The 27,286-nt window shown below is 38.4% G+C and overlaps 1 protein-coding gene across 2 annotated transcripts in view; it reads left to right on the top strand.

Annotated features, from left to right (window-relative positions):
- Positions 1–27,286, top strand: part of KDM2A (lysine demethylase 2A) — an 85,080-nt gene that overhangs the window by 32,672 nt on the left and 25,122 nt on the right. For both annotated transcript variants that reach the window (XM_024574430.4, XM_045183128.3), the window contains exons 3-11: positions 13,746–13,884; positions 14,520–14,598; positions 14,946–14,992; positions 20,463–20,641; positions 22,162–22,268; positions 22,666–22,759; positions 24,153–24,306; positions 25,156–25,271; positions 27,117–27,243. In XM_024574430.4, the coding sequence (XP_024430198.1) occupies positions 13,746–13,884; positions 14,520–14,598; positions 14,946–14,992; positions 20,463–20,641; positions 22,162–22,268; positions 22,666–22,759; positions 24,153–24,306; positions 25,156–25,271; positions 27,117–27,243 (1,042 nt within the window). The remainder of the gene's footprint in view (positions 1–13,745; positions 13,885–14,519; positions 14,599–14,945; positions 14,993–20,462; positions 20,642–22,161; positions 22,269–22,665; positions 22,760–24,152; positions 24,307–25,155; positions 25,272–27,116; positions 27,244–27,286) is intronic.

Raw genomic sequence — 27,286 nt, 5'->3', positions numbered from 1 at the left:
CTTTTGTTGGCCATTCTTCTTCTCTGTTTAGGTCTGTCTTCAGCCTTCTACTGTAGACTGGGTTTTGTTTTAGTTTTTCAAGAACAAGTTAATGAACTTCCCTTAAGCTCTCTACCCAGAAATGAATAACAGTAGAACTGACTCTACCACTTAGAGCAGGGGCTTCTCCCAGATAACACCTTCTAGAAATGATCCCTTCATATTAAATTGCTGACAGTGTGATTGGTAGAGAAGATACAGTTACTGGATTTCGTCCCTAGAATTGGACATTTGTTGTAAGGAGATTTAGAAATGGTGGATTTATAAAAGAAATTCTGAAAGGGATGGACTTGGAAAACTTACCTGAAGCCTACCACATGGGATGATCAAGAAGAAGAAAATCTTATCTGATGTTTACTGCTATTTGAGATGAGGCATGTAAAGTATGACTTCTCTCTGGCCACATAGACCATTCTTTTTGGGAAGTATTGTTGGTTTCCCAGTCTGATATTGGTTCATGTTCGAAACCATAATTGCTAATAGTTTTGAGCATGTGCTGGCTACTTCACATCTTTGATCTCATTTAATCCTCATATAGTTCTGTGCAATCGCTTCTACTGTAATCAGTAATTTGTTTAGTAGCCCACATATTGTGAAAGGATGAACCAGGATTTGAACTCTGAAAACCTGGTCCAGACACTGCCATTATTCTATATAGCCTCCCTTTTTATGTATAGGGTACTTCACAGTTTGCAGAGTATTTGCACTTTTTTTTTTTTTTTAAGATTTTATTTATTTACTTTTGTAGAGAAGGGAAGGGCGGGAGAGAGGGGGAGAAAAAGAAACATCAGTGTGGGAGAGAGAGAGAGATTGGTTTCACGCTCCCAAACAGGGACCTGGCCCGCAATGCAGGCATGTGCCCTGGTTGGGAATCGAACTAGCGACCTTTCTGTTTGTAGGCTGGTGCTCAATCCACTGAGCCACACTGGCCAGGGCTATGTTCTTATTTAAACCTTACAACAATCCTTTGCATTAGGTGAAATTCTTGACATTTCCACATGAGGGAATGGAAGCTTAAGGAATGTGAAGCTCAAAGTGGCAGTACCTAGACCCAGGTCTACATCCACTTCTGACTCTAGTTTCTTTGTTCTCTTTGTGTAGTTTTGCTGAAGGTAACAATAAATGCTGAGGGTCATACCTGAAGGTGAATCTTCTAAGAATTTTAACTTGGTGGTAGGTGATTGATAATAGTTTAAATGTGAAACTTTAAGTCTGGAGAAATTTAGCAAAGATGTGATCATTAACTTGCATTATTTGGTTTCTCTGGTAACTTGAGTATAAGTGCTTTATTAAGTATTTCTTTTGCTGTTGGACTTTTTAATGTTGTGGGTCAGTTTACCATTCTTAAACTAACATTCCAAGTAAATTCAGAATTGAAGATACAGTTTTGTTTGCTTTAACTTGGCACAGATGGGTGACTGAAAGCTTAGAAGAAAAGAGGTCTTACTAGGGTTGTAATGTAGTCATGATAGTGAAGAGGGGAGGAATATATGTGTTTGTGGGGGGACAGTATAAAATACCAGCTCTTGGCCCAGACTGGCATGGCTCAGTGGGTTGAGCATCATCCCACAAAGAGACAGGTTGCTGGTTCAATTCCTAGTCAGGGCATGTGTCTAGGTTACAGTCCAGATCTCTGGTTGGAGGTGTGCAGGAGGCAACCAATCGATGTTTTTCTCCCTCTCTTTCTCCCTCCCTTCTCCTCTTTCTAAAAATAAAAATAAAACAAAATCTTTTAAAAAACTGTTTAAAAATAAAATAAAATACCAGCTCTTGATCTTTTGCCAATTCCTTCTAGAGCTTCTGTTCCTTGAGAAGAAATTTCATGACTGCTCTATATTTCAAGTTTGAAAAAGAGGTCATAGTTGGTTAAGAGATTGACATTTGTCTGTGAATCAATATATTTAATCACAGTGGTCATTAGGGAGGAAAGAATGTAGCAAGGCTAGAAATAGGTGCATTTATATAATATTTTCTGGTTTAGAGTGACTGCTTGCTATCTCCCTAACCTCACCTAAGATTTAAGTAAAGCAGCATGTGGGACATATTTTGTGGTTTATATCATTTACTGAGTGTTTTTCAGAACAAACTGTCTTCAAGGTTCACGGTACCTTTCTCAGTGACTGTCAGAAAGGTTACTCTCTTCCCCTTTAGATTTAAGATAAATATCTAGAGGGGTTTTTTTTTTTCTTTTTCTATAAATTGTTCTTGCTTAACAAACATACTACTCTTTACCTTCCAGGGACTGAAATAAAATGGCTTGCACCATTGCATCAGTTACAGAAGATGGTGAAAAAACTAGGCATTATCTTTGCGTCTGTGTTCTGTGTGTTGCTATAGAAACAAATCAGGCAGAAAACAGAAATATTCAGGGAGTATTTGAATCTCAGTGGATAATCATTGGGTAATGAAAATAAAGTTAAGAAATTAATTGAGTTGAGGGAGAAACTGAGTATTTCTGAATCCAAAGATTATTTCCTAGTAATTAGATCTGTTAAAATTCCCTTCCTTTATGCTGTAGGAAGTAAATAATTAGAAAACGCAAACAATTTATATTCCTTTGGGTTATGATTTCACTGCTTTTTTAAAATGTCATAGTAAGAACATTAGGTTTAAAAATCATTCTGGAGCTATGAAAAGGTGATGATTTGAAAGAATGGGACAGAAAGTAGACTGAAGAATTATACATCTTTATTTCATAGTTACTCAAAAAATACAACCCAAAGGTGACTTGGACATTGACAAATGCTATCACTTGCTTATTTCCAGTTCTCTGATGGTTCAAATGGGCTACTTTTGGAGGATAAACTGATTGAACATGTGCATGTTGATAGAAAGTGTAATGTTGCTGAGTACTGTTTTTGCCAGTATCTTAAATAGAAGAGTATTTGTATATTTCTAGTAAAGACCTTAGGGAGAACAAAAATGTGCTTTTGGTATAACATCCAAATTCAGATTTTTAGATGGTGTTGAGATGCTTATCTTCATCATGAATTTCAGAGAGTACTTTTGCTACTTATGGCCACATGTTTTTCCTTTGCAGAATTTTGGTGCTCTCATGGTTAAATGTGCAGCATGCAAACTGAACAGTTAATTACACCAAGTGGTATGTTGAAAAGCAGGCAATGTTGGGGAAGAGACCCTGTGCTTTAACTCATTTCTTAGTTGGTTGGTTTTGTGGGGGGCGTACTCGTGGTCAGGGTACATGTATCCTTACTCGGAAGTTTCAGGATCATTCTGTATATAGTAGGTATTTTATAGTACTGAGGGAACTTCTAGGGGCAAGTTTACTTTGTATCATATATCCTTTTTTGAACTTGCTGCATTCTCAGATGTCTTTTCTTCTCTTTTCTTTTCTTTAATCAAAACAGACTTAGGTGTGAATAACCTTGCCAAATTCTCTCAAGGGTGTCCAACCTTTTGGTGTCTCTGGGCCACACTAGAAGAAGAGTTGTTTTGGGCCACACATTAAATACAACAAACACTAACGAAAACTGATGAGCAAAAAAAGTTTTAAGTAAATTTACAATTTTGTGTTGGGCAGCATGCGGCCCACAGGCCACGGGTTGGACACCCCTGTGTGATGCCTTCCTTTAATGGATTTCTCGGTCTTGTTGGGATTACTATGATCTGCTAAAGAAATGCAAGCTTTTTCAGTCAAGTCAGTTGATAAGTACACATTCTTTTAATGTGTCAAAGCAGTTATGTTAAAACTAAGCATGCGTTCTTCCATTTATCTTTGTGCTCAGGACTCTTATTTTAGGGGCAATAAGTGTTACATAGATCAAAAGATAAAAACTGGAGCCCAGCTCAGTTGGTTGGAGCATCATCCTGTGCACCAAAAGGTTGTGGGTTTGATTCCTTGTTTGTGGTGCATACGGGAGGCAACAGATTGATGTTTCTCTCTCACATAGATGTCTGTCTGTCTGTCTGTCTCTCTCATTTATAAGGAGATATTGAGAAATCCAGTAAGATGAAGGGGATGCTCGAAAATGTTTGAAGAGGTCACTGCTGCAGAGGAACAACATAGTCTTTATCCATAGTCCTTGGGACTTTCTTAGGTGTTCAGTAAAATTATACTGAATGAATAAATATTTCCTTTTATGTCACTTCTTCTGTGTAGCTTTTGCCAGTTCCTCTGTGTTAGTTCTTCCTCATGGACTTCTGTGACATTTGTATCAACCTGTCTTAATTATTGACACATTGAAATAATACTATAATTTATTTATGTGTCTGTCTCCCCCTAGTGGCCAGAGATTTTCTTCTGGATGAGAACTGTGCCCTTTTATCTTGATTTGCAGAGCATCTGGCTATTATTCCATATTCAGCATGTCCATATTTTTTTTTAATTACATTCTATCGATTATGCTATTATAGTTGTCCTAAATTTTCTGCCTTTGCACCCCTCCACCCAGCCCTCCTAACTCTCTCAGGCAATCCCCACACCATTGTTCATGTATATGGGTTGTGCATACAAGTTCTTTGGCTACTCGATATCCTATACTGTACTTCACATTCCCATGGCTATTCCCTAACTACCTATTTGTATTTCTGAATCCCCTCACCTCTTCACCCATTTCCCTACACACCTCTCCCATCAAAATGCTCTCCATATCCATGATTCTGTCTCTGTTCTTGTTTGCTTAGTTTGTTTTTAGATTCAACTGTTGATAGATACATGTTTTTTGCCATTTTATTCATAGTCTTGATCTTTTTTTTCTTAAATAAGTCCCTTTAACTTTTCATATAATAATGGCTTGGTGATGATGAACTCCTTTAGTTTTTTCTTGTCTGGGAAGCTCTTTATCTGCCCTTTGATTCTAAATGATAGCTTTGCTGGGTGGAGCAATCCTGACTGTAGGTCTCTGCTTTTCACAACTGAGTATTTCTTGCCAGTCCCTTCTAGCCTGAAAAGTTTCTTTTGACAAATCAGCTGACAGTCTTATGGGAGCTCCCCTGTAGGTAGCTAACTTCTTTCTCTTGCTACTTTAAAGATTTTCTCTTTCTCTTTAACCTTTGGCATTTTAATTATGGTGTGTCTTGAGGTGGGCCTCTTTGCATCCATCTTGTTTGGGTCTCTGTGTTTCCTGGACTTGCATTTCTGTTTCCTTTACCAAATTAGGGAAGTTTTGTTTCATTATTTTTTCAAATAAGTTTTCAATTTCTTGCTCTTTCTCTTCTTCTGGCACCCCTGTGATTCAAATGTTGGTAGGTTTGAAGTTGTCCCAGAGGCCCTTTACACTACCCTCATTTTTTAAAATTCTTCCTTCTTCCTGTTCTGATTGGTTGTTTTTTGGCTCCTTATGTTCCAAATCATTGACTGATTCTTTTTTTTTTTTTTCATTGACTGATTCTTAGCTTCATCCATTCCACTGTTGATTCCCTGTAAACTGTTCTTTATTTCATTTAGTGCATCCTTCGTTTCTGACTGGATCTTGTTTGGGCTGTTGAGACTTCACCAAGTTCCTTGAGCATTCTTCTAACCAGTGTTTTGAACTCTGCATCTGATAAATTGCTTATCTCCATTTCGTTTAGTTATTTTTCTGGAATTTTGATCTGTTCTTCCATTTGGGCCATGTTTCTTTGTCTCCTCATTTTGGCAGCCTCCCTGTGTTTGTTTCTGTGTGTTGGATAGAGCTGCCATGACTGACTCCCTATATTGGTAGCATGGCCTAATGTAGTAATGTGTCCTGTAGGGTCCAGTGGCACCCTACAAGCTGGGTACTCAAGCCCTTTGTGTGGGCTGAGTACACCCTCCTCTTGTAGTTGAGCCTTGGTTGCTATTGGCAGATCAATGGGAGGGATTTACCCAGTCCAGTGAGCTGCAAGGACTGTCTGTGGCCACTGACCATCAACATCTGCCCTCTGTGGAGGATCAGCTGTGCAGGGGACAGGGTGGTGGTACTCCAGTGTGGTCTGTAGTTGTCCACTGGGTGGGCAGGCCCTGGAGTTTCCTGGTTGGTGCAGGCCAAGGTCAGCCCCAACCTGTGTTTTGCCTGGGGTCACCCTGCCTGAGGTATAAAGGGATCTGAAGTGGCTGCTACTTGTGCTGGGCTTGGAGATTCCCAGGCTAAGCCAAGCTGTGAATCTAGACTGGCACTGAGGCTGGCTGTTGATTTTTTCATAGGATTTAGGAAGTTGTGAAGCATGAGCCAAAACCAGCCATTCATGTGGAAAAGCCACTTTTAATAGCTGTAAGTTGTGTGGGTCAGAATCTCAGGGGGATCTCCAGGGTGGGACAGACAGTGTTAGCTAGTCTGATGGAGTTTCAGATGTGGCACTTGCCTGCTGGCTCTGTGGCTCTGTAGGGGAAAGGGTACAGAAAAGGGACAATGGCCTCTGCTGGCCTTTCTGTCTGGGAGAAAGCTGTCCCCCAGCTCTCGCCTTGATGCCAGTCACTTCAGTTCCTTCCTGTACGCCATTGGTGCCTTTCAAGCTGCTACTGTGGTGTGGGGGCTCAGAGTGAGTGAGTCTGAGTAAGTCCATGTGTGAGTTCTTTTAAGAGGAACTGCTTGGGACTCCAGAAGTTTCTTCCACTGACAATCCCTGCTGGGTTTTGCAGCCAGAAGTTGTGAGGATTTATCTTCCTGGCACTGGAACCCTGGGCTGGGTGGCCTGGCGTGGGCCTGGGGCACCTTGTTCCTGAGATATTCCTCCTGAATTTCTATTCACCACATGTGGATGTGTGACCAGCCCATTCCATGTCTCTGCCCCTCCTACCAGTCTGGATGGATGGGTTTCTTTAATTCCATAGTTGTCAGACTTCATTCAACTCCATTTCTGACGGTTCTGAGTGATGGTTGTTCTATAACGTAGTTGTAATTTTGATGTGGTTATGCAAGGAGGTGAGCCTTGTTTACCTATGTTGACATCTTAACTGGAAGTTGTCCCTGTTTTATGAATAAGTGTTCAAATAGTACTTTTTATAGTACACACACATGGTGGGTGGGGGTGGTAGACAGCAGTCTATATATATGTATCTGCCCCAATGTGTTGACCTTGTGGTAATGTCAGGTTTTCAAAAACATGGAAAGAAAGAAAATGAGAATGACACTTTAAAGTTCAGTTGATTTGGGGGACATATATATGTGTGTTCATGTGATTGTGAAAGGGGCGGGATAAAAGCCTGAGCTTGCTTTGTTTTGTTTTGTTTAAAGACTTTATTTATTTATTTTTAGAGAGAGGAGAAGGGAGGGAAAAAGAGAGGGAAAGAAACATCAGTGTGTTGTTTACTCTCATTCTCCCCCTACGGGGGACCTGGCCCACAACCCAGGCATGTGCCCTGACTTGGAATCATACTGGCGACCGTTTGGTTTGCAGGCCAGCACTCAACCACTGAGCCACACCAGCCAGGGCTGTTTGTTTTTTAAAGTGTGCATAAATGCATATTAAGGCTAAAACTGGGTTTTGGTATATGTTGCAAAGATTCAGTTTTAATCTGTATAGCTTTATACATTTATAAAAAACATGCCCCCAAATGCTTTTTCTTATGATGTGGGATATGAAAATATAGTTGTTACTTTGCTTCTGATACCAGTTACAGCAAAGAGGCTTTGTAATTTAAAACTTTTCTCTCATGTAGTAGGACAAGATAGTACAGAATCCTAGAGAAAATCAGAGATGAAGAGATTAATCTTGGTAAAAAATACTGGCAACTTCATCTTTACAGAAGGTTTGTAGTAAATGTCAGTTGGATCACAAATGTAGAGAATAAGAACAAATTTTAACAGTATACACAATAAATGTATTAAGTTCAAAATAGTCTTTGGTTAGGAATAGCAATATTTTTATTTCAGCCAGAATAGCTTAACGACCACTAAAATAATTTGTGAAGTAAAAGCTAGAATTAGAAATCAGGAATGGTGGAGTGTTAAATAAACAGTGGCACAGCTAGAAATATAATGTCCTGTAGCAAACATCAGAACTTTTCCACCTGAGGGAAGAGCCTTTGCTAATCCTTCTCTACCAAGCAGTTTTCTGATTAATAGACAGTCTCCTTTGTTGCCAGCAGGTGCCGCCACTTCACCTCCTCTCTGCCAGAGCCATTTCAGCTGTGTGGAGTCTTCTTCCTTTGATAATTGCTTCCATCTGTCTCAATCTACTGGGCAGCTGAAGTTCCATTTTGAGAGGGTTTCTGTGGAATAGAGCAGTGGTTAAGACCATGAGCTATAGAACCACAGTACCTGGGTTCAAGTCCCTGCTGTATGAATTACTAGCTTTCTGGTTGGGCAAGTTAGTTGTATCCTTTCTTTTCCTTGTTTCTAAAGGAAAGATAACAATAATCATATAGGGATGTTGGATTTAATACATGGAAAGTGGTTATTATAGTACCTGGCACATGGTAAGGGCTCAAATGTTAGCTGCTATTAATACTGTTATTTTGCCCTGGCATCATACATAGTTCACCTTCGGAGCAGTAGCCCTTCTGGGTGTCATTAATAAAAAGAACAACAGCCTTTTCATACTTTATACAAATACTTCATTCTCTGACTCCTTTGTGTCCCTTGGAAAATAGAAATGCCTAAACTCTCCAGAAAGAACTGCTTCTAGTATCTGGTGGGCCTAGATACATGGAGGTTTGTTTAATATGGGGGCACCAGGAAGTACAGGAAGAAGATGTGGAAGTTTCTAGCTGGGCCACCCTGCTAACCCACCACCAAATCCTTCTCAGATTCCTTGCTCAGGACAGGGAGGACGGGTGTGGAATTAGATATTCTTTGAATAAGGACAATCTGACCTGGGAAACTGATATGTAGTAAAATTTCAACATGGTATAATGTAAATGGGTGCAAGACCGAGATCTTACTTGGAATCAGATTGTAGAAGCCTTATTTTAGAATACAAGCAGACATTAAATTATTTATCTCCGAGGGAAAATTAGGGTCTAGAGAGGTTGGATGATTTACTTAACTGCCTAAGGTCACACAGCAAAGTAGTAATAGTAGAACTGATGCTACATAAGTTCACCCTATAGACACTTTTGCTTTCTTATTTGCTTTTTTTTTTTTCCTGTTATCATAAAGGGTTAACTTAGGTCACTTTTACCTTCATCTTTTTCTTCATTTGTAAAATAGTATTTCCTAATTCTCAGAGGGTGATTATCTTAGGCAAGAAAAACTATTTCATATAATATAAAATTATAGAAATATACCGCAGTTCTCAAACTATGATTTTTGATATAATTTGTTGTTTTTAAATTGTGGTAAAAATACATATAACATAAATTTTCCATTTTTTAGAAAGATTTTATGTATTTATTTTTAGAGGGGAAGGGAGGGAGAAAGAAAGAAACATCAATGTGTGGTTGCCTCTTGTGTGCCCCCCACCAGGGATGCAGCCCACAATCCAGACATGTGCCCTGACTAGGAATTAAACCAGTGACCAGTTTGCAGGTTGGTATTCAGTCCACTGAGCCACACCAGCCAGGGCAAATTTTCCACTTTTAAGTGCACAATTCAGTATCATTAATTATACTTATAATGTGCATATATTACCACTGTTTACAGAACTTTTTCATTATTCCAAGTGGAAATTATGTAACCATAAAGCAGTAACTTCCTATTCTTCCTTAACCCCTGCCCCTCGTAACCTCTAATCTACTTAGTGTCTCTATGAATTTGCCTATTGTAGGTAACTCATGTAAGTAGAATCATACAGTATGTTTCTGGCCTGTTTCACTTAGCATAATGTCTTCAAGGTTCATCCATGCTGCATTATATATCAGACTCTATTCCTTTTTATGGGTGAATATTATTTTAGAGTGTGTGTGTGTGTATTATGTTTATCCATTTATCAGTCAGTAGACATTTGGGACTTTCTGCCTTTTGACTTTATAAATAATGCTGTTATAGAAGTCTGAGTTTCACTTTCAGTTCCTTTGGGTATATACCCAGAAGTGGAATTATTGCATATATGGCAATTCTATTTTTTTTTCCGCCCCCACCCAAGGACATGCTTATTGATTCCACAGAGAGGGAACGGGAGGGGGAGAGAGAGGGAGAGAAACATTAATGTGAGAGAAACATCTCTCAGTCCCATGCTGGGACCAGGGACCAAACCCTTAACCTAGGATGACACTCCCTGTCTTAGTAGCGTGGACTATTGTAGAAAAGCACACCTGTAATTTGGGTGGGGCGGGGCCTTAGGTAATCACCAGGGTGGGGCCACCGTGTGAACCAGGTTAATGGAGTCTCAGATATGTGGTTCTGAGTGGGAGAGCGCTGTAGAAAAGGGCCAGTGGCCACTGCCTAGCCTCCGGAGTTTTTTCTGGGAGGAGGCTGTCCCCTGGTACTTACCCTGATGCCAAACACTTTAGTTTCTCCCTGTATGCCACTGGTGCTGTTCCAGCTGCTGCTCTGGTGCTGGAGCCCAGAGGGAGTGAGTCTGCGTAGACCTAAGTCGGTTGTGGGCCCTTTAAGAGGAGATGGCTGAGAATCCCGCAGTTTCTTCCATTGTCCCAATCCCCACTGGTTTTTACAGCCATAAGTTATGGGGACTTGCCTTCCTGGCACTGGAACCCTGCGTCGGGTGGTCTGGTGTGGGGCTGGGATCCCTTGCTCCAGAGGTATCCCTCCCAGTTTTTAACTACCACTCGTGGGTGTGGGACCGCCCAGTCCCTGCTACCTATCTGAATGAATGTGACTTCCTTAATTCCTTGGTTGTCGGACTTCCATACAGGCCAACTTTCTGACGATTCTGGTTTGTAGTTGTAATTTTTGCTGGGGTTATATGAGGAGGCGCTCTGTGTTTACCCATACCTTCATCTTGACCAGAAGTCCCTATCACATTACTTTTAAAATAAGATTAAAGCAAAGTTAGATATTGAAAAAAAGATAGTATGGGGAACCTGAAGATCCATTATATATGGCTAATGCATGACCTATGCATGCTGTTTTTAAAACAATGGTGTGGTATTACAGGCATAATTACATGTGCTGATTTTAAACTTAATATTTCATAAGCACTTTTCATTGTTATTTGTTGTAATAAACATGTTAATAGTCACATTATATCAATCAGAGAGTATATGTTAGCCTTGGATAGTTTAGCCATTTTTCTGTAGGATAAGTCTGGTTTCATCTGAGCTGGCCTTCAAAAGATGATTTTTCTCTTTCTTACCCTATTTCACTCCCCCAAATATCTAAGAGAGGCAGATGGTTGCTGTCATCAGTGAATATTCCCTGCTTAAAATTCTTAATTTCCTGACTCTTTATCTGCTCTTTTACTCTTTAGGTATATTCCATAAAGACATTTTGAGAAAACAGCCTTCCCACCATTTTTTTTCTTAGCATGTGTTTAAAAAAGAGAGTGCCAGAAGTTTCTGTGTAATAACTGATAACTGTTTGCATCTAGTCTTGTATCATTCTTTTCTAGTGATGTTATCCTATAAATAAGAAAATCATCTAACAAATCATGATCCAAAGTGTCATTTACCACAAAATTTCAGGTAGTTTCAGGAAGGAAAAGCAATGAAAAGAGTTGTAAAAAGAAAAGGAAAATATGGAAAAACATAATGAATCTACATTTTACTTAGAAAACTTCCTTTCAAGTGAAATATGGTTGATTACCATACGATATGTAACTATAATACTTATAAAGAACATAAGACTGTCCTTAAGACAATAATTAGATAATATTTTTACAGTGAAAGTTAACCAAAGGTTTTAGAAGTTCAGAGAATGGTTCATTTAAAAAACTAATTTAGCCATTCTAAATTACTTAATGTAATTACAGGTGGGTTTCATCTGTGAAAACCACATAGAATATTAAGTATTGACATGTAACCAACAATGATATAGAGACTACTACCAAAGGAAGGTACCTTTCTTGATGGCAAAATGACAGAGAAATGTAAACTAAAATTGCAGAGCATTGAAAGGGAGCCCATCATTATTCCCTCTGATTTAAATAAACTGTCAAGAAGAAAACCTTTTTTTTTCTTTTTCTTTTTAAATTTTTAAATTAAATTTATTGGGGTAACATTGGTTAATAAAATCATACAGGTTTCAAGTGTACAATTTTATAATATATCATCAAGAAGAAAATCTTAGTGGTCACTTCTTATTCCTCTCTCTCCCTAGCCCCTAGTAACTACTAATTTCCCCTCTATTTCTGTGGATTTGCCTATTCTGGATATTTCATGTAAATAAAATGATACATTACGTGTGGTCTTCGGTGTTTGGCATCTTTCACTTAGCATAGCATAGTGTTTTCAAGATTTTTCTATGTTGTAGCACTTGTCAATACTTCATTTCTTTTTATGGCTGAGTAATATTCCATTATATGTATGTGATATATGTAAACATACCACATTTTGTTATCCCAGTTATCATTGATTGATTGGCATTTGGCTTGTTTTTACCTTTTGACTATTGTGATTGCTGCCATGAACATCTGTGTACAAGTTTTTGTATGGATTCTGTTTAATTTTTTCGGATATATACATTAAAGTGGAATTGTTGGAACTGCCAGATTGTTTTCTGAAGTGGCTGAACCATTTTATGTTCCCATCATCAGTGAATAAGAGTTTCATTTCTCTGCATTCTTGCCAGCACTTTTTATTGTCCATCTTTTTGATAATAGCCTTCCTAGTGGGTATGAAGTGGTATCTCATTGTGGCTTTAATTTGCATTTCCCCTAATGACTAATGATACTGAGCATTTTCCTGTGCTCATTGGCCATTTGTGTATTTTCTTTGGGAAAACATCCTTAAAGCTAAATATTGGTAGTTACTGTTGGGATTGCTTTTGTTCAGATTAACTTTATTCCTTTATCTGATGTTAAAGTGTTTTTGCTTCATTAATTCAGATGTTTTAGTCTATTCTTGAAGTTTTTTTTTAGAAAGATAATCTATTTACAGCTTTCCCCTGTGGAAAAAAATGTATTTTGTGTTGTGGCTTGAAATGTCTATAAAGACCATTTGTCCCCACTCTGATAAGCAATGATAGACAAAAAAATTTTTTTTAATTCTGTTTTTTTTTAAGATTTTATTTATTTATTTTTAAAGATTTTATTTATTTATTTAAAGAGAGGGGAAGGGTGGGAGAAGAGAGGGAGAGAAACATCGATGTGTGGTTGCCTCTAGCATACCTCCAACTGGGTATCTGGCCTGCAGCCCAGTCATGTGCCCTGACTGGGAATTGAACTGGATACCCTTGGTTCGCAGGCCAGAACTCAATCCACTGAGCCACACTAGCCAAGGCTTATTTATTTATTTTAAAAGGGAGGTGAAGGAGCAAAAAGAGGGAGAGAAACATCAATCAGTTGCCCCTTGCACATACCCCATCTATGCCCCAATGGGGGAACCAGGCCCACAACTCAGGCATGTGCCCTAACTGGGAATGGAACCAGCAAGCTTTCACTTTGTGGGGTGACAACTGCGCCATGCTGGTCAGAGCCAAATAAAATGTTTAGTAGACTCTTTCAGGTCAAATTTTTATTGTAAATATACGTCTCCAGGCTGAAAGAGTTAACAGAGGGAACAAATCACAAGCGGGCTCATTAAAACTTTGTTTTATTAAATACATTTTCTGAGAACACTCGCTGACCTTTAGTTAGGAGAAAGATCTTAAGGCAAGGAATATTGAGGCATGATATAGCAACTGAAGTTGAAAGAGTACTTTAAATATATATGTAGGGGAAACTATGCCCACATTTGGATAGGTATGAAAATGTACATGATTTCATCCTTGATGTCCCTCTCTCCCCAGCGTGGTACCATGCGACGACGCTATGAAGATGATGGTATTTCAGATGATGAAATTGAAGGGAAAAGAACTTTTGACTTGGAAGAGAAACTTCACACCAACAAATACAATGCAAATTTTGTTACTTTTATGGAGGGAAAAGGTCAGTATCATTTTGATTCAGATATATAGTCCCTTAGTGTAGGAAGTTTACACGTTGGGAACTGTGTCTCAGCATCTCTGCAGGCAGGATATTGCCTGTTGGTGCCATTTATCTTTATTTTCTCTTACTGCGCAGTGCCACACACATACCACTACCCTTAATTTCCCCCTGCCTCATGAGTAATTCTCTGCTATATTAGAAGCAGCAAGCATTAGGGTAGGAATATTATTGGAATTTTTCCCTTTAGGCCTGTTCCTTCTTTCCCTCTCTTCCCTTGGTTTGGGTTTAGTTATGAATAGTATAATAAAACCCCTTTTACACATGTACCAAAACTGAAGTGTGTGATTCTGTGTGTACCATGCATCTTTGCTCCTTGGCAAACTGACAAGGATGTCATGATATGTATTGTTGTGGGCAGAATTAAAATTTCTGGCTATTAAGAGACGGGGTGATGATAATTTCTGCCTACGACTTATGAGATGACTCATTAATAATTGTAGTACCCCTTGTTGGTTGAAATACGAATTAACTGTGGAAATACAGACTTATTTAGCAAACCCCTGAACCCTGCTTCTCAGTTACTTTTTTCCAGCTATACCTCTCACCTTTCTACCAATGTTTTCCTGTGGTGACAGATTTTAATGTAGAGTACATTCAGCGAGGTGGCTTAAGAGACCCTCTGATTTTCAAGAACTCCGATGGACTTGGAATAAAGTAAGTGTTCTTAGCCTAATTAGAAATGGTTGTGAAATGGCCATGTTACACCTAGAACTGCAAACAATGCAATATCGATCATTGATAAGTGAAAATAATTTTCCCGTTTAATTTTAAAAGGGTGTATATTTCTTTTGTTATAAGAACAATTCATGATGGTTGTAGGTAAATGAAAAATACAGATGAGCTAAAAAGAAAATAAAATCATTTATATTTAAAATATATTTTCAGCCCAAATAAGAATATTGATGTGCCTCAACTGATTCTTCGTATTTTAAGAAAAAACACACTGGCTAGAGAAGTTGTGCTTCCCGTTTAAGTTGTGTTTATTGGTGTTTGTTTCATAGGATGCCAGATCCAGACTTCACTGTGAATGATGTCAAAATGTGTGTGGGTAAGTATCAAGCTTGTGGCCTTTGTGTCTTTGAAGTAGTTTCTAGATTAGAAACTACTATTCAGCAGCTGCGAATTTTCTCAAAGGGAGTTACAAAGTTGCTTTGTTTAGCACTCATTAGACAGAACATTTGAATCTCTGCTTCTTTCCTACCTACCTGCCATTATTATTTCTGTACACCACTGCTGCCCCCCACCCCCCACAGAAGAGCCTGCCTTCCATGACACCCTACCCAGGAAAGTGAAATTTTATATCTCTGAGCCAAGAAGAAAGCTTCATTCATATCTCTGCTTTTCTTTTTTTCCCCTGAAAGCAGTAGAGAAATTTCCAGGATGTTTTTTCCACTGCTCCATTTGGTAACTTGGCTGAGGTTTGAAACTTTGTAGACCGAGAAGTAGATACATTAAAATTTCTCTTCATCAGTGACTAGTAACTTGAGTCTTTAATCTTTAGATTTATATTTTATCATATTCAAAATTAGGAAAAGAAAGCGAATTAGAATAATCTAGGTAAAGAATAAAACTGCTTGGGGTTAGTAAAGATAGACATGCCAGGGTCCTTAGGAATTCAGAGATGATCACTCTCCTGTACACGAGGCAGTAAAGTAGATTAAAATCTTTTAGAAATGTTTCCAACATGAAACAAGAGTTTTCTGATGCTTTCCTCCTACCACTACAATTTCTTCTGCTGAAGCTCCGCTGCAGGTCTCTTGCTTTGGAATTTAAATATTGTAGTACTATCTCTTGGCCACTTGAGGGCCCTTTTTAGACTGTTTTATCCAAGAGGTGCAAGTCATAGATAACCCAGGTAGAGAAAAATTCTTTCATTCCCTGTGTTTTTTGCATCCTTACTGTTTCTCTATCAGAGTCCAGCCATCTGCCTGTCACTATGATTTCCTAGTACCTAGCACCATTATCTGGAGTGTAGTAGGTGCTCAGGAAATCTGTTGAGTAATTAAAATGCTTTTTCTACTCTTCTCAAGGTAGGGTTCTCTCAAGGGGCCTCAGAAAAACCCATTTGAGTACTTATCAGTCCATCACTTGAATTCTTTTCCTAATAGACCCCAAGAACAATAGTTCCCTGGATCTTTAAGTTAATAGACCACCATAACTTTTCTCTGTTGGCCAAGCATTCTTAAGGGTTTGTGGTCCACAAATGACCTATATCAGAGTCACCTATAATACTTGTTAAAAATATGAACTTCTGGATCTCATCATTGACTTATCCAAATTTGTGAGCTACACAGATAATAAGGACTTCTCAATCGCTAGTCTCCTTATGGATTTCTTACCACTTTCTTACCATTTTTTCATTTCTTTAATTATATATATACTGCCAATGACCTTTGGAAGCCTTCAGTAACCTTATATTTTCCAAATAGACCTGTGAATGGTCACAGATATTTTTGCTGTGATTTAAAATGAAGCAGTGATTGTACCTAAACTGACAGACATCAGACATTTCAACTGATATGTCCAGGTTGTTTGAAGTCTAGATGATAGAAGTTAAAAAAAAAATAGTTTAATGTATTTTAATGGCAAATTTACAGAACAGCACAGAAGACAGACAACACTAAAAACATGTACTTGCGTGTAGGACAACTCAGAAAAGTACAGTGAATGGATAGGACCGACTGTGTGATAAAAATGCTGCCACACCATCAGTGAGTTTACTTGTTTGTAAAACATGCAAGTGCTAGCATTGTCCAGAAAGAAAGAACAGGTTTATTTATAATTGCTATAAAGTTGAACTGCTGAAATTTGTTTACTGAAACATTTTGACCTGCATGAATGCCTTATATCCCTGCATTTATATTTTAAAAAATTCACACAAAAGTGAAAGTGGAAAAACTGCCAATACCTGATTTCTTTCCCTTGTTTGTTTTCCACTTGCAGTCAAATTCTTAGGAAGATAGTTGGGTTTTTCTTCCCCTTGGATAACTAATGATTGTCAAAATGCAGTGAGCAAACTATCATGATTCTAATAATCCGTTATCATTATATGTACTATGGTTAATTCAGTCTTCTTTTTTATAATACTTAAAGTGGAATGTTACACCTACAGTGTCAGTTAAAGTCCCAGAAAGAAGGAAGCTATTCTGCCCCAACTGGTGTGGCTCAGTGGATTGAGTACTGGCCTACAAATCAAAGTGTCGCTGGTTTGAGTCCCAGTCAGGGCACATGCCTGGGTTGTGGGCCTGAGTTATGGGCCAGGTCTCCAGTTGGGGGCACATGAGAGGCAACCATATATTGATGTTTCTCTCCCTTTCTTTCTCTCTCCCTTCCCCTCTCTCTAAAAATAAATAAATAAAATCTCTTTTAAAAAGAAGAAGAAGAAAGCTGTTCTATCATGTAAACTTTGTGATGGTACATATTGGTTAAGAGTATGAACTTGAACAAAACTCTCCGGGTTTAAATTTCAGCTCTACTGATTACTAGCTGTGTAACCTTGGACATGTTACTTAAGTGTGAAGTGCTTAGAACAACATGTGGCACATAGTACGTGCTCAGTAAATGTTAGCTGTCTTAACTATGTCATTATTTTATCTAAGTGTTCTGGTGGCATTCTTTTTTTTTTTTTAAGATTTTATTTATTTTTAGAGATGAGAGGAAGGGAGAGAAACATCGATGTATGAGAAATACATTGATCAGTTGCCTCTTGCACACCCCTGAGTGGGGACCTGGCCTGCAACCCAGGCATGTACCCTGACTAGGAATCAAAGCAGTGACTTTTTGGTTTGCAGGCAGGCACTCAATCCACTGAGCCACATTGGCCAGCGCTCTGGTGGCACTCTTGATCTACATTCTTGAAGGACAGCATTTAGTTTAAGTTTTTTATTTTTTTATTGTAAAGTACAAATAATATTAAATTTGCCATTGTAATAATTTTGAAGTATAAGACTCAGTGGCATTAAGTATATTCATAATGTGCAGCCATCACTAATATATAGTTCCAGAACTTTTTTTTATCACCTCAAATGGGAATTCCTTACCCATTAAGTAGTCCTCCTCATTCCCTCCTTCCCACTACCCTGGCAACCACAAATCTGCTTCCTGTCTCTGTGGATCTGCCTATTCTGGATATTTCATATAAGTGGAATCACAAAATATGTAGCCTTTTTTGTGTCTGGCTTCTTTCACTTAGCATAATGTTTTTGAGGTTTATATATGTTGTAGCATGCAGCAGTACTTAATTCCTTTTTATGGTGGAGTAATATTTCATTGTGTGTGTATACTACATTTTGTTAATCCATTTATCTATTGATTGGTGTTATTTCCACTTTTTGGCTGTTGTGACTAGAGCTGCTGTGAATAGTCATGGTAGAAGTTTTTGTTTGAACATTTGAGTGTGATTCTTTTGAATACATGCCTAGCAGTAGAATTGCTGGATTATATGGTCATTCTGTGTTTAATTTGCCACGAAGTGTTTTTTGTAGCAGCTACGCCATTTTACATTCCTACTGGCAAAGCCTGAGGGCTCCAGTTTCTCTGCATCCTGGCCAGCTCTTCCTCCTCCTCCTCCTCCTCCTCCTCCTCCTTCTCCCCTTCTTCTTCTTCTTCTTCTTATTGCCATCTTGAAGTAGTAGGGTATGAAGTAGTATCTCTTGTCTGCTTGCCTGTTATCTTTTATCTCTAACCACACTGTAAATTCCTTAAAGGCAGGGGATAAGGTCCTTTTTATCTGCCAAGTATGTAGTAGGTATTTATTAGTTTCTTGCAAGTTGAACAATATTCCTTTTTTTTTTTTTAAGATTTTATTTATTTATTTTTAGAGAAAGGAGAAAGGAGGGAGAAAGAGAGAGAGAAACATCAGTGTGTGGTTGCCTCTCACATGCCTCCTACTGGGTAGGGATTCCCACCCAGGCATGTGCCCTGACTGGGAATCAACTGGCGACCCCTTTGGTTCACAAGTCAGCGCTCAATCCACTGAGCCACACCAGCCAGGGTGAACAATATTCTTAATATTCCAACAGTGCGTTTTATTTTCTCTTCCCTTGACCACCATTTTCTTAACTTTTTATTTTATTTTATTTTGTTTTATTTTATTATTAATTCTCACCTAAGGACTTTTTTTTCATTACTTTCAGAGAGAGAGAGGAAGGGAGGGAAAGAGAAAGAGAAACATCAGTGTGAGAGAGAACATCAATTGGTTGCCTTCTCATATACACCCCAACCAGCTACCAGGGATTGAACCCACAACCTAGATATGTGCCCTGACCTCGGAATTGAACCAGCGGCCATTTGGTCTATGGGACAACACTCCAGCCAACTGACTCACACTGTCCAGGGCCATTTTCTTTACTTTTTAGCTGTGCTGCCTTTCCACATCTTCTCTTTCTCTTATGTTGTTGTCCCTGTTTGCAACTCTCTCCTTTGAATCTTTCTTGCTGAAATTTTATTTATTCTTCAGGGCCAAACTCAATGACTCTCCTTCCCTCTCTTCTCTAGTCAGTCTAGGTTTTGTTTTGTTTAAAACTTTCCTTTTTAAGATTTTATTTATTTTTAGAGAGGGGGGAAGGGAGTGAGAAATAGAGGGAGAGAAACATTGATATTGATATGTGAGAGATACATCAGTTAGTTGCCTCTTGCACTCCCCCAACTGGGGACCTGGCCCACAGTCCAGGCATGTGCCCTGACTGGGAATCGAACCGACGACCTTTCCGTTCGCAGGCTGGTACTCAGTCCACTGAGCCACACGAGCCAGGGCTATAATAAAATAAAAATATTTTAAATATTTTTCTTTATTTTTAACTACTGTTTAATTAAGTGCCCACATTATGTTAAAGATTTTACTTCATTAACTAAATTCCCACAATGGCTTGCAAAGTGATATTATTAGAGCTGAGATTTATAATTAGATCTCTTTGGCTGCAAAACTATTGTTCTCTCCCCTTTACTATATTATTCCACCTCTTGTAGCATTCTGACTTTTGTTGTAGTCGTTATATTTGGTTGAGAATCTGATATAGAAGATCTTTGTGTCCATTATAGTATCTTTTTCATTTAGTAAATATTTGTGGAACGCATGAAAAGAGTTTTATATTAGAAATGCTTGGCAAGTTTGGGAATAACCCTTTTAAACAAAAAAGTAGACAGATTCAAATTTAATCTAGTTCTCACTAAATAGTGGGTCTTTATTCAATTTGTGGGATAGATCAGGTTGTTTCGAACCTGCATCAAAGCATTGTAGCTTAGTGGATAAGCACGTTGACTCTAGAATTGGGCTACCTGCATTCTTGTCCGCTTTGTCCTGCAAGTTACCTGTCACCTGTTTTCTCCTCTATGAAATGGAGATTACTACTTAGCATTTAGAGTTGTTAGGGTTAAGTGAGATACTGAATATAAGTGAATACCCTAAATAAGAAAGGATAGTTTGTTGCCTTCCATTTGTATTTTATATTCTTCATACTTTTATGGGTATCAGTGGCTTGGTAGAGATGGCCAATCAATGGATGCATTTTTCCTGGCAGGGAGTCGTCGCATGGTGGATGTTATGGATGTGAACACACAGAAAGGCATTGAAATGACTATGGCTCAGTGGACACGCTACTATGAGACCCCAGAGGAGGAGCGAGAAAAGCTGTATAATGTCATCAGCCTAGAATTTAGCCATACCAGGCTGGAGAACATGGTGCAGAGGCCCTCCACGGTGAGTCTTACCATTTTCCCCACATTGTCATTGACACCAAGAGGGTGGTTTATTTACCAGGAGAATTTATTACTTTTTGTACATACCAAGATGAAGATAAAGATGACCAAGACAATTTGATGAGAATGCCTTGTATTTTTAGATGGTTCATCATTTTCTAAAATTATTTAATTTTATGTAGGAAGGGGCTCTTATTTACCTCACCAATAACTTAATTTGGGAACATTGGCCTTTGCACATACATAATGAAGAAGAGTCTTAAAATTCACTCTTAAAAATCCTGTCAATAAGAAGTTTGCCTAATCAATTTCTGTTCTATAGGTTTGCGGAGAAGCTTGGGAGAAAACTAGTTTAGAACCAGGTGATTGTTTTAGGAAATGATTTCTTGAGTTGATTCCACTGGATGACTAGTAGAAATAAATTGACACCCCATCCTTAATGGAAAGTTAGTTTTTGATCCTTAGGTCTCCTGAAGGTAGACTGATTGAAGTAGTGGCTATCTGCAGGACATTGAGAAAATTTATTTCCCTGAGGGGGATTGGTTTTACTTTGAAATATACCTAGTCATTTTTGGACCAATTTTATTTATTTAATTCCTGACTCAGAACTCACTTTTGTCAAGTATTCTACCTGGAACAGCAGAAGTTGGAATGTACTAATTATTATTTTTTAAGTCAAGCTCTCAGTGTTTTATCCATCTCCATTTAAATTATCTTAATTACAGCCTTTGACTTTCAAAGTTGAAATATGGTAACTACTATAATTTTGTTATGAATATGTGTACATACACACCTTTAGGTTACTAGTAAGTTACATTTGTTATTATACTAATACATTGATATGTATAGACCTGTGGGGAAATGTTCACAGTATTTCACTATTATCTGAAGAGGTAGTGTAATTTTTTTGTCATTGCTTCTTGCTATTGGAGATGCTATAACTAAATACTGCAGAATTTCTCATTAAGAAAATTTTCCCCCCTAGAATGACAAAAGTCCTTTTTGTAGGAAGTATAGGTGGTTAGAATTTAGCCTTGTTATTAGCCAAACATGATCTACTTAATAAATACAGAATTCAATAAGAGAGAGTAATAATTACAATAACATTTTTAATAAATGTGTTCCTTAACATTTTTAGAATTTCAGTTTTAAAACAATATGATTATACTTACAAAATTAAAACTTGATCCAGATCATACTTTTTCATTCTTAAAAGTTAGAAATGTGTTATTCACACAGGAAGCCTCCTTTGTCACATTCTTAATTTATTCATTTTTGTCCCCTATATTAATGATTGAAAATGCTGATAAAAATAATTTTATAAAAATTAGAAAAATACTACCATTAAATGGAGGAATAGAATCTATGGAAGGGCTCAGAAATACAAAATTTTCTAGAGAACAAAAGACAGTGCATAAGTATCTTCTAGGTACTTAAAACATGGCCAGAAAGATTGAGTGAGCCCCATCAAGGTCCCAACCCTTCCTTTGAAGCCTAAATGTGTCCTCTTCCTTTTTAAAGGTGGATTTCATTGACTGGGTAGACAACATGTGGCCAAGGCATTTGAAGGAAAGTCAGACTGAATCAACAAATGCCATCTTGGAGATGCAGTACCCTAAAGTGCAGAAGTAAGTGACTGACCCTGCATTTTCGTCAGTGTGTTATGGGAAACCAAAGTGATAGTAAAGAATGATAGTAAAGTGATCGAAAGAATGGTTGGTTCCTCCCTCCGGAGCCTTGCTCTGTGTCTTAAGTGATTAAAAACATGAATTCTTTAAAGAGTAGCCTTTACAGTTCCAAAGGGAAGAGTGTATGTAAGAGTATCATAGTCCATGATCACCTAGTTAGAGAAAAAACTTATCCTGGTAATGTTATGACTTGCAGTTGCATTCCTTGCACTGACTGGGGGCGGATTAGGTGGAAGCTAGAGGGAGCACACAAGGCGGGCGTGGAGTGTGGCATTGTGGTGGGGCAGGTCCTCTTTTTCTCATCAGTTCACTAACATTGCTGCTTTTTTTGGGTCAGGTACTGTCTAATGAGTGTTCGAGGCTGCTATACTGACTTCCATGTCGACTTTGGTGGTACCTCTGTTTGGTATCACATCCATCAAGGGGGAAAGGTACAGTTGTAGATGTGATGGGGTTGGAATCTGACAATGGTTACATGACTTTGCTTCAGTTGATGTATGCTTAATATACCCTGGAAATGAATCTATTAGGAGATTGTCCCTACTCATATCTAGTGAGAATTGTAGATTAAATTGACCTTCTTGGCTAGAGTTCAGTAGGAATTAGTATTCATCTAGGCCACTATGATCATTCCAATATTTGCACAGTACTTACTAAACCTCAACAGTCCTGTTGGTAGATTCCCGAAGCAGAATTCTCCAAATGAAGGCAAGGAAGCGGTTTTAGCAGGATAAGATAATTTCTCTATGTGGTAATGTAATAAGATAGTAGAAGGGAACACAAATTTTGGATAGATTCACAATGAAATCAACAAATTGGGATTCAAGCTACCTTTTCCTGTACGAAGGCATTGGTCTGAAATGTGGCCAAAGGAAACCCTTGTTTCTGAAGATATAAATAGATTTTGAAAGATCATCCTCATTCATAAAGAACTGTATTCCAGCAAGTTGGAGTATTTCTGAATGCTGTGTGAAAATGGAAATCTAGAATTATTAACAGAGGTTTATAGTATTATGCTCTTATTGCTACCCTTTTCCCCCTTACTTAGGAGTGAATGCAGGGCCCTGGCTGGGTAGCTTAGTTGGTCCTGATATGCCAAGCTTATGGGTTAAATTCCCAGTCAGGACACAGGAATCAGCCAATGGCTCTGACTGATGTATCTCAGTGGGTTCGTCATTGTCCCACAAAACAAAAGGTCGCTGGTTCAATTCTGAGTCAGGGCACATGGCCTGGATTGTAGGCCAGGTCCCTTGTTAGGGGTGTGCGAGAGGCAACCAATCAGTGTATCTCTCACATGATGCTGTTTCTCTCCTCTCTCTTCCTCCCTTCCCCTCTCTCTAAAATTAAATAAATCTTTTTTTAAAAAAGAATCAACCAATGAATGCATAAATAAGTGGAAAATCAAATTGATGTTTCTCTCTAAAATCAATAAAGAATCAATTTAAATAAAAAGAAGCAAATGCATTTGTGAGAGAAAAGTAAAACTGAAATGAAAACACAGATAAAGCTTTAAAGCTTTTAAAATGTAAGGTCCCAATCTAGAACAATTGTACCTCTAAATCCAAAGTCATTTTATTTACTTTGGATCCATTTAAGTAGTATCCTAAGATTTATCCTTTTGGTCTTGGAACAAAGCAATCCACGCCTGTCTCTTAAAGATTTTGTACCTAATAGTACTATAGAGGCCAGACAGCCAGGGGTGAATAAGGGACTGCCTGGGTAATAAGCCGAATGCCCAGTTCTCTTTGTACCTGTTTATCAGTTCAGGGGGGCAACTGGGTCATGTCAATGGCTGTTAACAGACTGAAGTTTTTTAACTCACAGGTCTTCTGGCTCATCCCCCCTACAGCCCACAACCTGGAGCTGTACGAGAATTGGCTGCTGTCAGGGAAACAGGGAGACATCTTTCTGGGCGACCGGGTGTCAGATTGCCAGCGCATTGAGCTCAAGCAGGGCTATACCTTCGTCATTCCCTCAGGTAAACAAAATGGGAAAAAGTGGATTATCTACTCTAGCCGTTTTTTCCCTTAAATAAAAGGGAATTGTTAGATTACTCCCATGAATGATTATGATGCTAAGGTAGTCAGAAAACAAAGGTGTCCTTTCCAGTTATTACAGAGTAGATGCTGAGTTGTTTTTTGTTGGATTGTTGGTTTTTAAGCCAGTGATTTTCCACTGAAGGTATATATCAGAATTGCCAATGGATGCTTTTCAGATCTACATGTTTGGGCCCCCCATTGGCCCTAGAAATTCAGAATCTCTAGGGATAAAACCTCTTCTGCAGGTGATAGACAACTCCTAGTTAAGACCTACCTGCTTCTCTAATGGATGGCTCTGAAGGCTAGAGAGAGTGCTGAATCAGTAATATTTTTGATCAGGTCACTAGTTCCTGCACTCAGAGAGAACACAGATTTTAGAGTCAGAGACACATAGAATTCTGACTCTGCATTTAACTGCTGATACCACTTTGGTCAAGTACTTAAGTCCCAAATCTCTGTCTTATTTTGTTGTAAGGAATAAACACAATGTAAACTCTTGTACTGAGCCTGGTTCATAGTAGGTGCTCCAGTAAATAGAAGCAGCATTTATTAAAAGTTTGTTATGCTAAAACTTTACATACATTTTCTCATTTGATGTTTAAACCAACAACCATATAAAGTATAATTGATCCTGGTTTTATAGAGGATTATGAGGCTGCAAGAGATTAAATACCTTAACCAACCATTAAGAGGCAGAATCAATAAAAATGTGATGGAATCTTGTACTAGTTCTCTGAGAGAGCAGTATTGTGTGCTTACAGCCACTACCTTTCAACCCCTTTTTCTAGGATGGATTCATGCTGTGTATACTCCTACGGACACATTAGTGTTTGGAGGCAATTTTTTGCATAGCTTCAATATCCCCATGCAGTTAAAAATATACAACATTGAAGATCGGACACGGGTAAGTAAATCTGTATAACAATTGATGTGGACAGGTTTATTCCAGTTAAGATAGAGATTCATTGTCTTATCCTGGCTGGTTTGGTTCAATGGGTTATGGGTCATCCCACAGACTGAAAAGTCGCCTGCTTGATTCCCAATCAGGGCACATGCTTGTGTTGCAGGCCAGGTCCCCATTTGGGGGCGTTTGAGAGGCAACCAATAAATGTTTCTCTCACGCATTGATATTTCTCTCCCTCTCTTTTTTCCTCCTTTCCCTCTAAATATAAATAATTCTTTTTTAAGAGAGAAAGATTCATTGTTTGAAAACTTTAATTTTTCTTTGGGTTAAAATACACTGTTCAGATTTTGGGAACACTGAGAAAAAAGCTTAACAAGATTTACATGGTTGTCCCTGGCTGATTTGGCTCAGTTGGTTGGAATGTTGTCCTGTAGACCAAATGGTCGTGGTTTCAATTCTTGTTCAGGGCATATACCCAGGTTGTGGGTTCAATCCCCAGTCGGGCAACCAGTCAGTGTTTCTCTATCACATCTCCGTATCTCTCTCTCTTTCTCTCCCCCTCCCTCTCCCCTCTCTCCCTCTCTCCCTCTCTCCCTCTCTCCCTCTCTCCCTCTCTCCCTCTCTCCCTCTCTCCCTCCCTCCCTCCCTCCCTCCCTCCCTCTACCCCCCTCTCCCCCTCTCGCTCTCTTCCCCTCTCTCTCTCTCTGATTAAAAAAAAAACAAAAACCCTGCATGGTTGGTTTTGAGGACTCCAATTCCTTAAAGTTCTTTGTATCTTGGATTTTTATAGGGTTAGAGCTGGACATTTGATGGTCTCTTGAGCTGTGTTTTTCAATTTTATGCTCTTAGAATAATTTGTAATAGGATTTATCACCTCAAAATTTATGACTTTAAATTCATGTGTCTTTCTTTACAAACACTCAAACTATTGTATTTTAACGTAAATGTGTCAGTGCCTTTCTCAACTGAGAAAAATTCTATGAGAGAATTAAGCACTGCAGAAAATGATTTGTATCTTATTTTCTGTTTTCACTAGGATGGTACCCCATTCTAGGTGTTAGGGAAAAAGTTAGTTCATTACATGCAGTGGATACCTTAAAGCAAGATTTGGCAAACTTTTCTGTAAGGGACCAGGTACTAAATATTCTAGGCTTTGTGAGCCATACAATATCTGTTGCAAGTATTTAATGCTGCCTTGTAGAATGAAATACTTAAACGAATGAACCTGGCTCAAATAAAATAAACTTTTATTTATGGACACTGAAATTTGAGTTTCATATAATTTTTCCTGTGTCAGAAATGATGTTTTAGTTGTTCTTTTTTTTAACCATTTAAAATTGTAAGAAACACTCAGCTCAGAGACCTTACAAAAACAGGCAGCTGACCAAATCCATCACCTGCTGTTTACTGGGTGTCCCATTCTTTAGGGGTAAATAGGGCTTCTTTGGCAAACCATAGCTGGTAAGGGCTGAATTATATCAGTATAGGGTTAAAGTACAAATGGTATTAACATTAAACAGCAGAGTACAGAGTGTTGAGGGTATGTGATGTTCACAACTTGCTCTCAAGTATTTCAGCAAATAACAGCACATATGACTAGAGAATAGCAAATGTGGGGAAATGTTAATAGTTGGTGAATCTTAGAGAAAGCTATAGAAGTGTTATTCATGGTCAGCATTTCCTAGGTTGTCAGATCCTCTTAAATTTTTGCTTTTAATGCCAACCTAGGTTTATAGGTTAACTATGGAGAGTTTTTCCTAGGTTAATTATTGCAATGATTCAATTGTCTTACTCTCTTTCTTTGAAAATTATCAGCTTGCTTTTCTCATTATTCTGTTCCTGTAGGTTCCAAATAAGTTTCGCTATCCATTCTACTATGAGATGTGTTGGTACGTATTGGAGCGCTATGTGTACTGCATAACCAACCGCTCCCACCTAACTAAGGAATTTCAGAAAGAATCCCTCAGCATGGGTAAGTGTTCTGCCTACGTGAACTTTCAAGACATCCTGTGGGA

Source organism: Desmodus rotundus, chromosome 5 (genome assembly GCF_022682495.2).
Source record: "Desmodus rotundus isolate HL8 chromosome 5, HLdesRot8A.1, whole genome shotgun sequence".
NCBI classification, from domain to species: Eukaryota; Metazoa; Chordata; class Mammalia; order Chiroptera; family Phyllostomidae; genus Desmodus; species Desmodus rotundus.
Note: the sequence above shows the minus strand (reverse complement) of the source record. Positions and strands in the feature narration are given on the sequence as shown.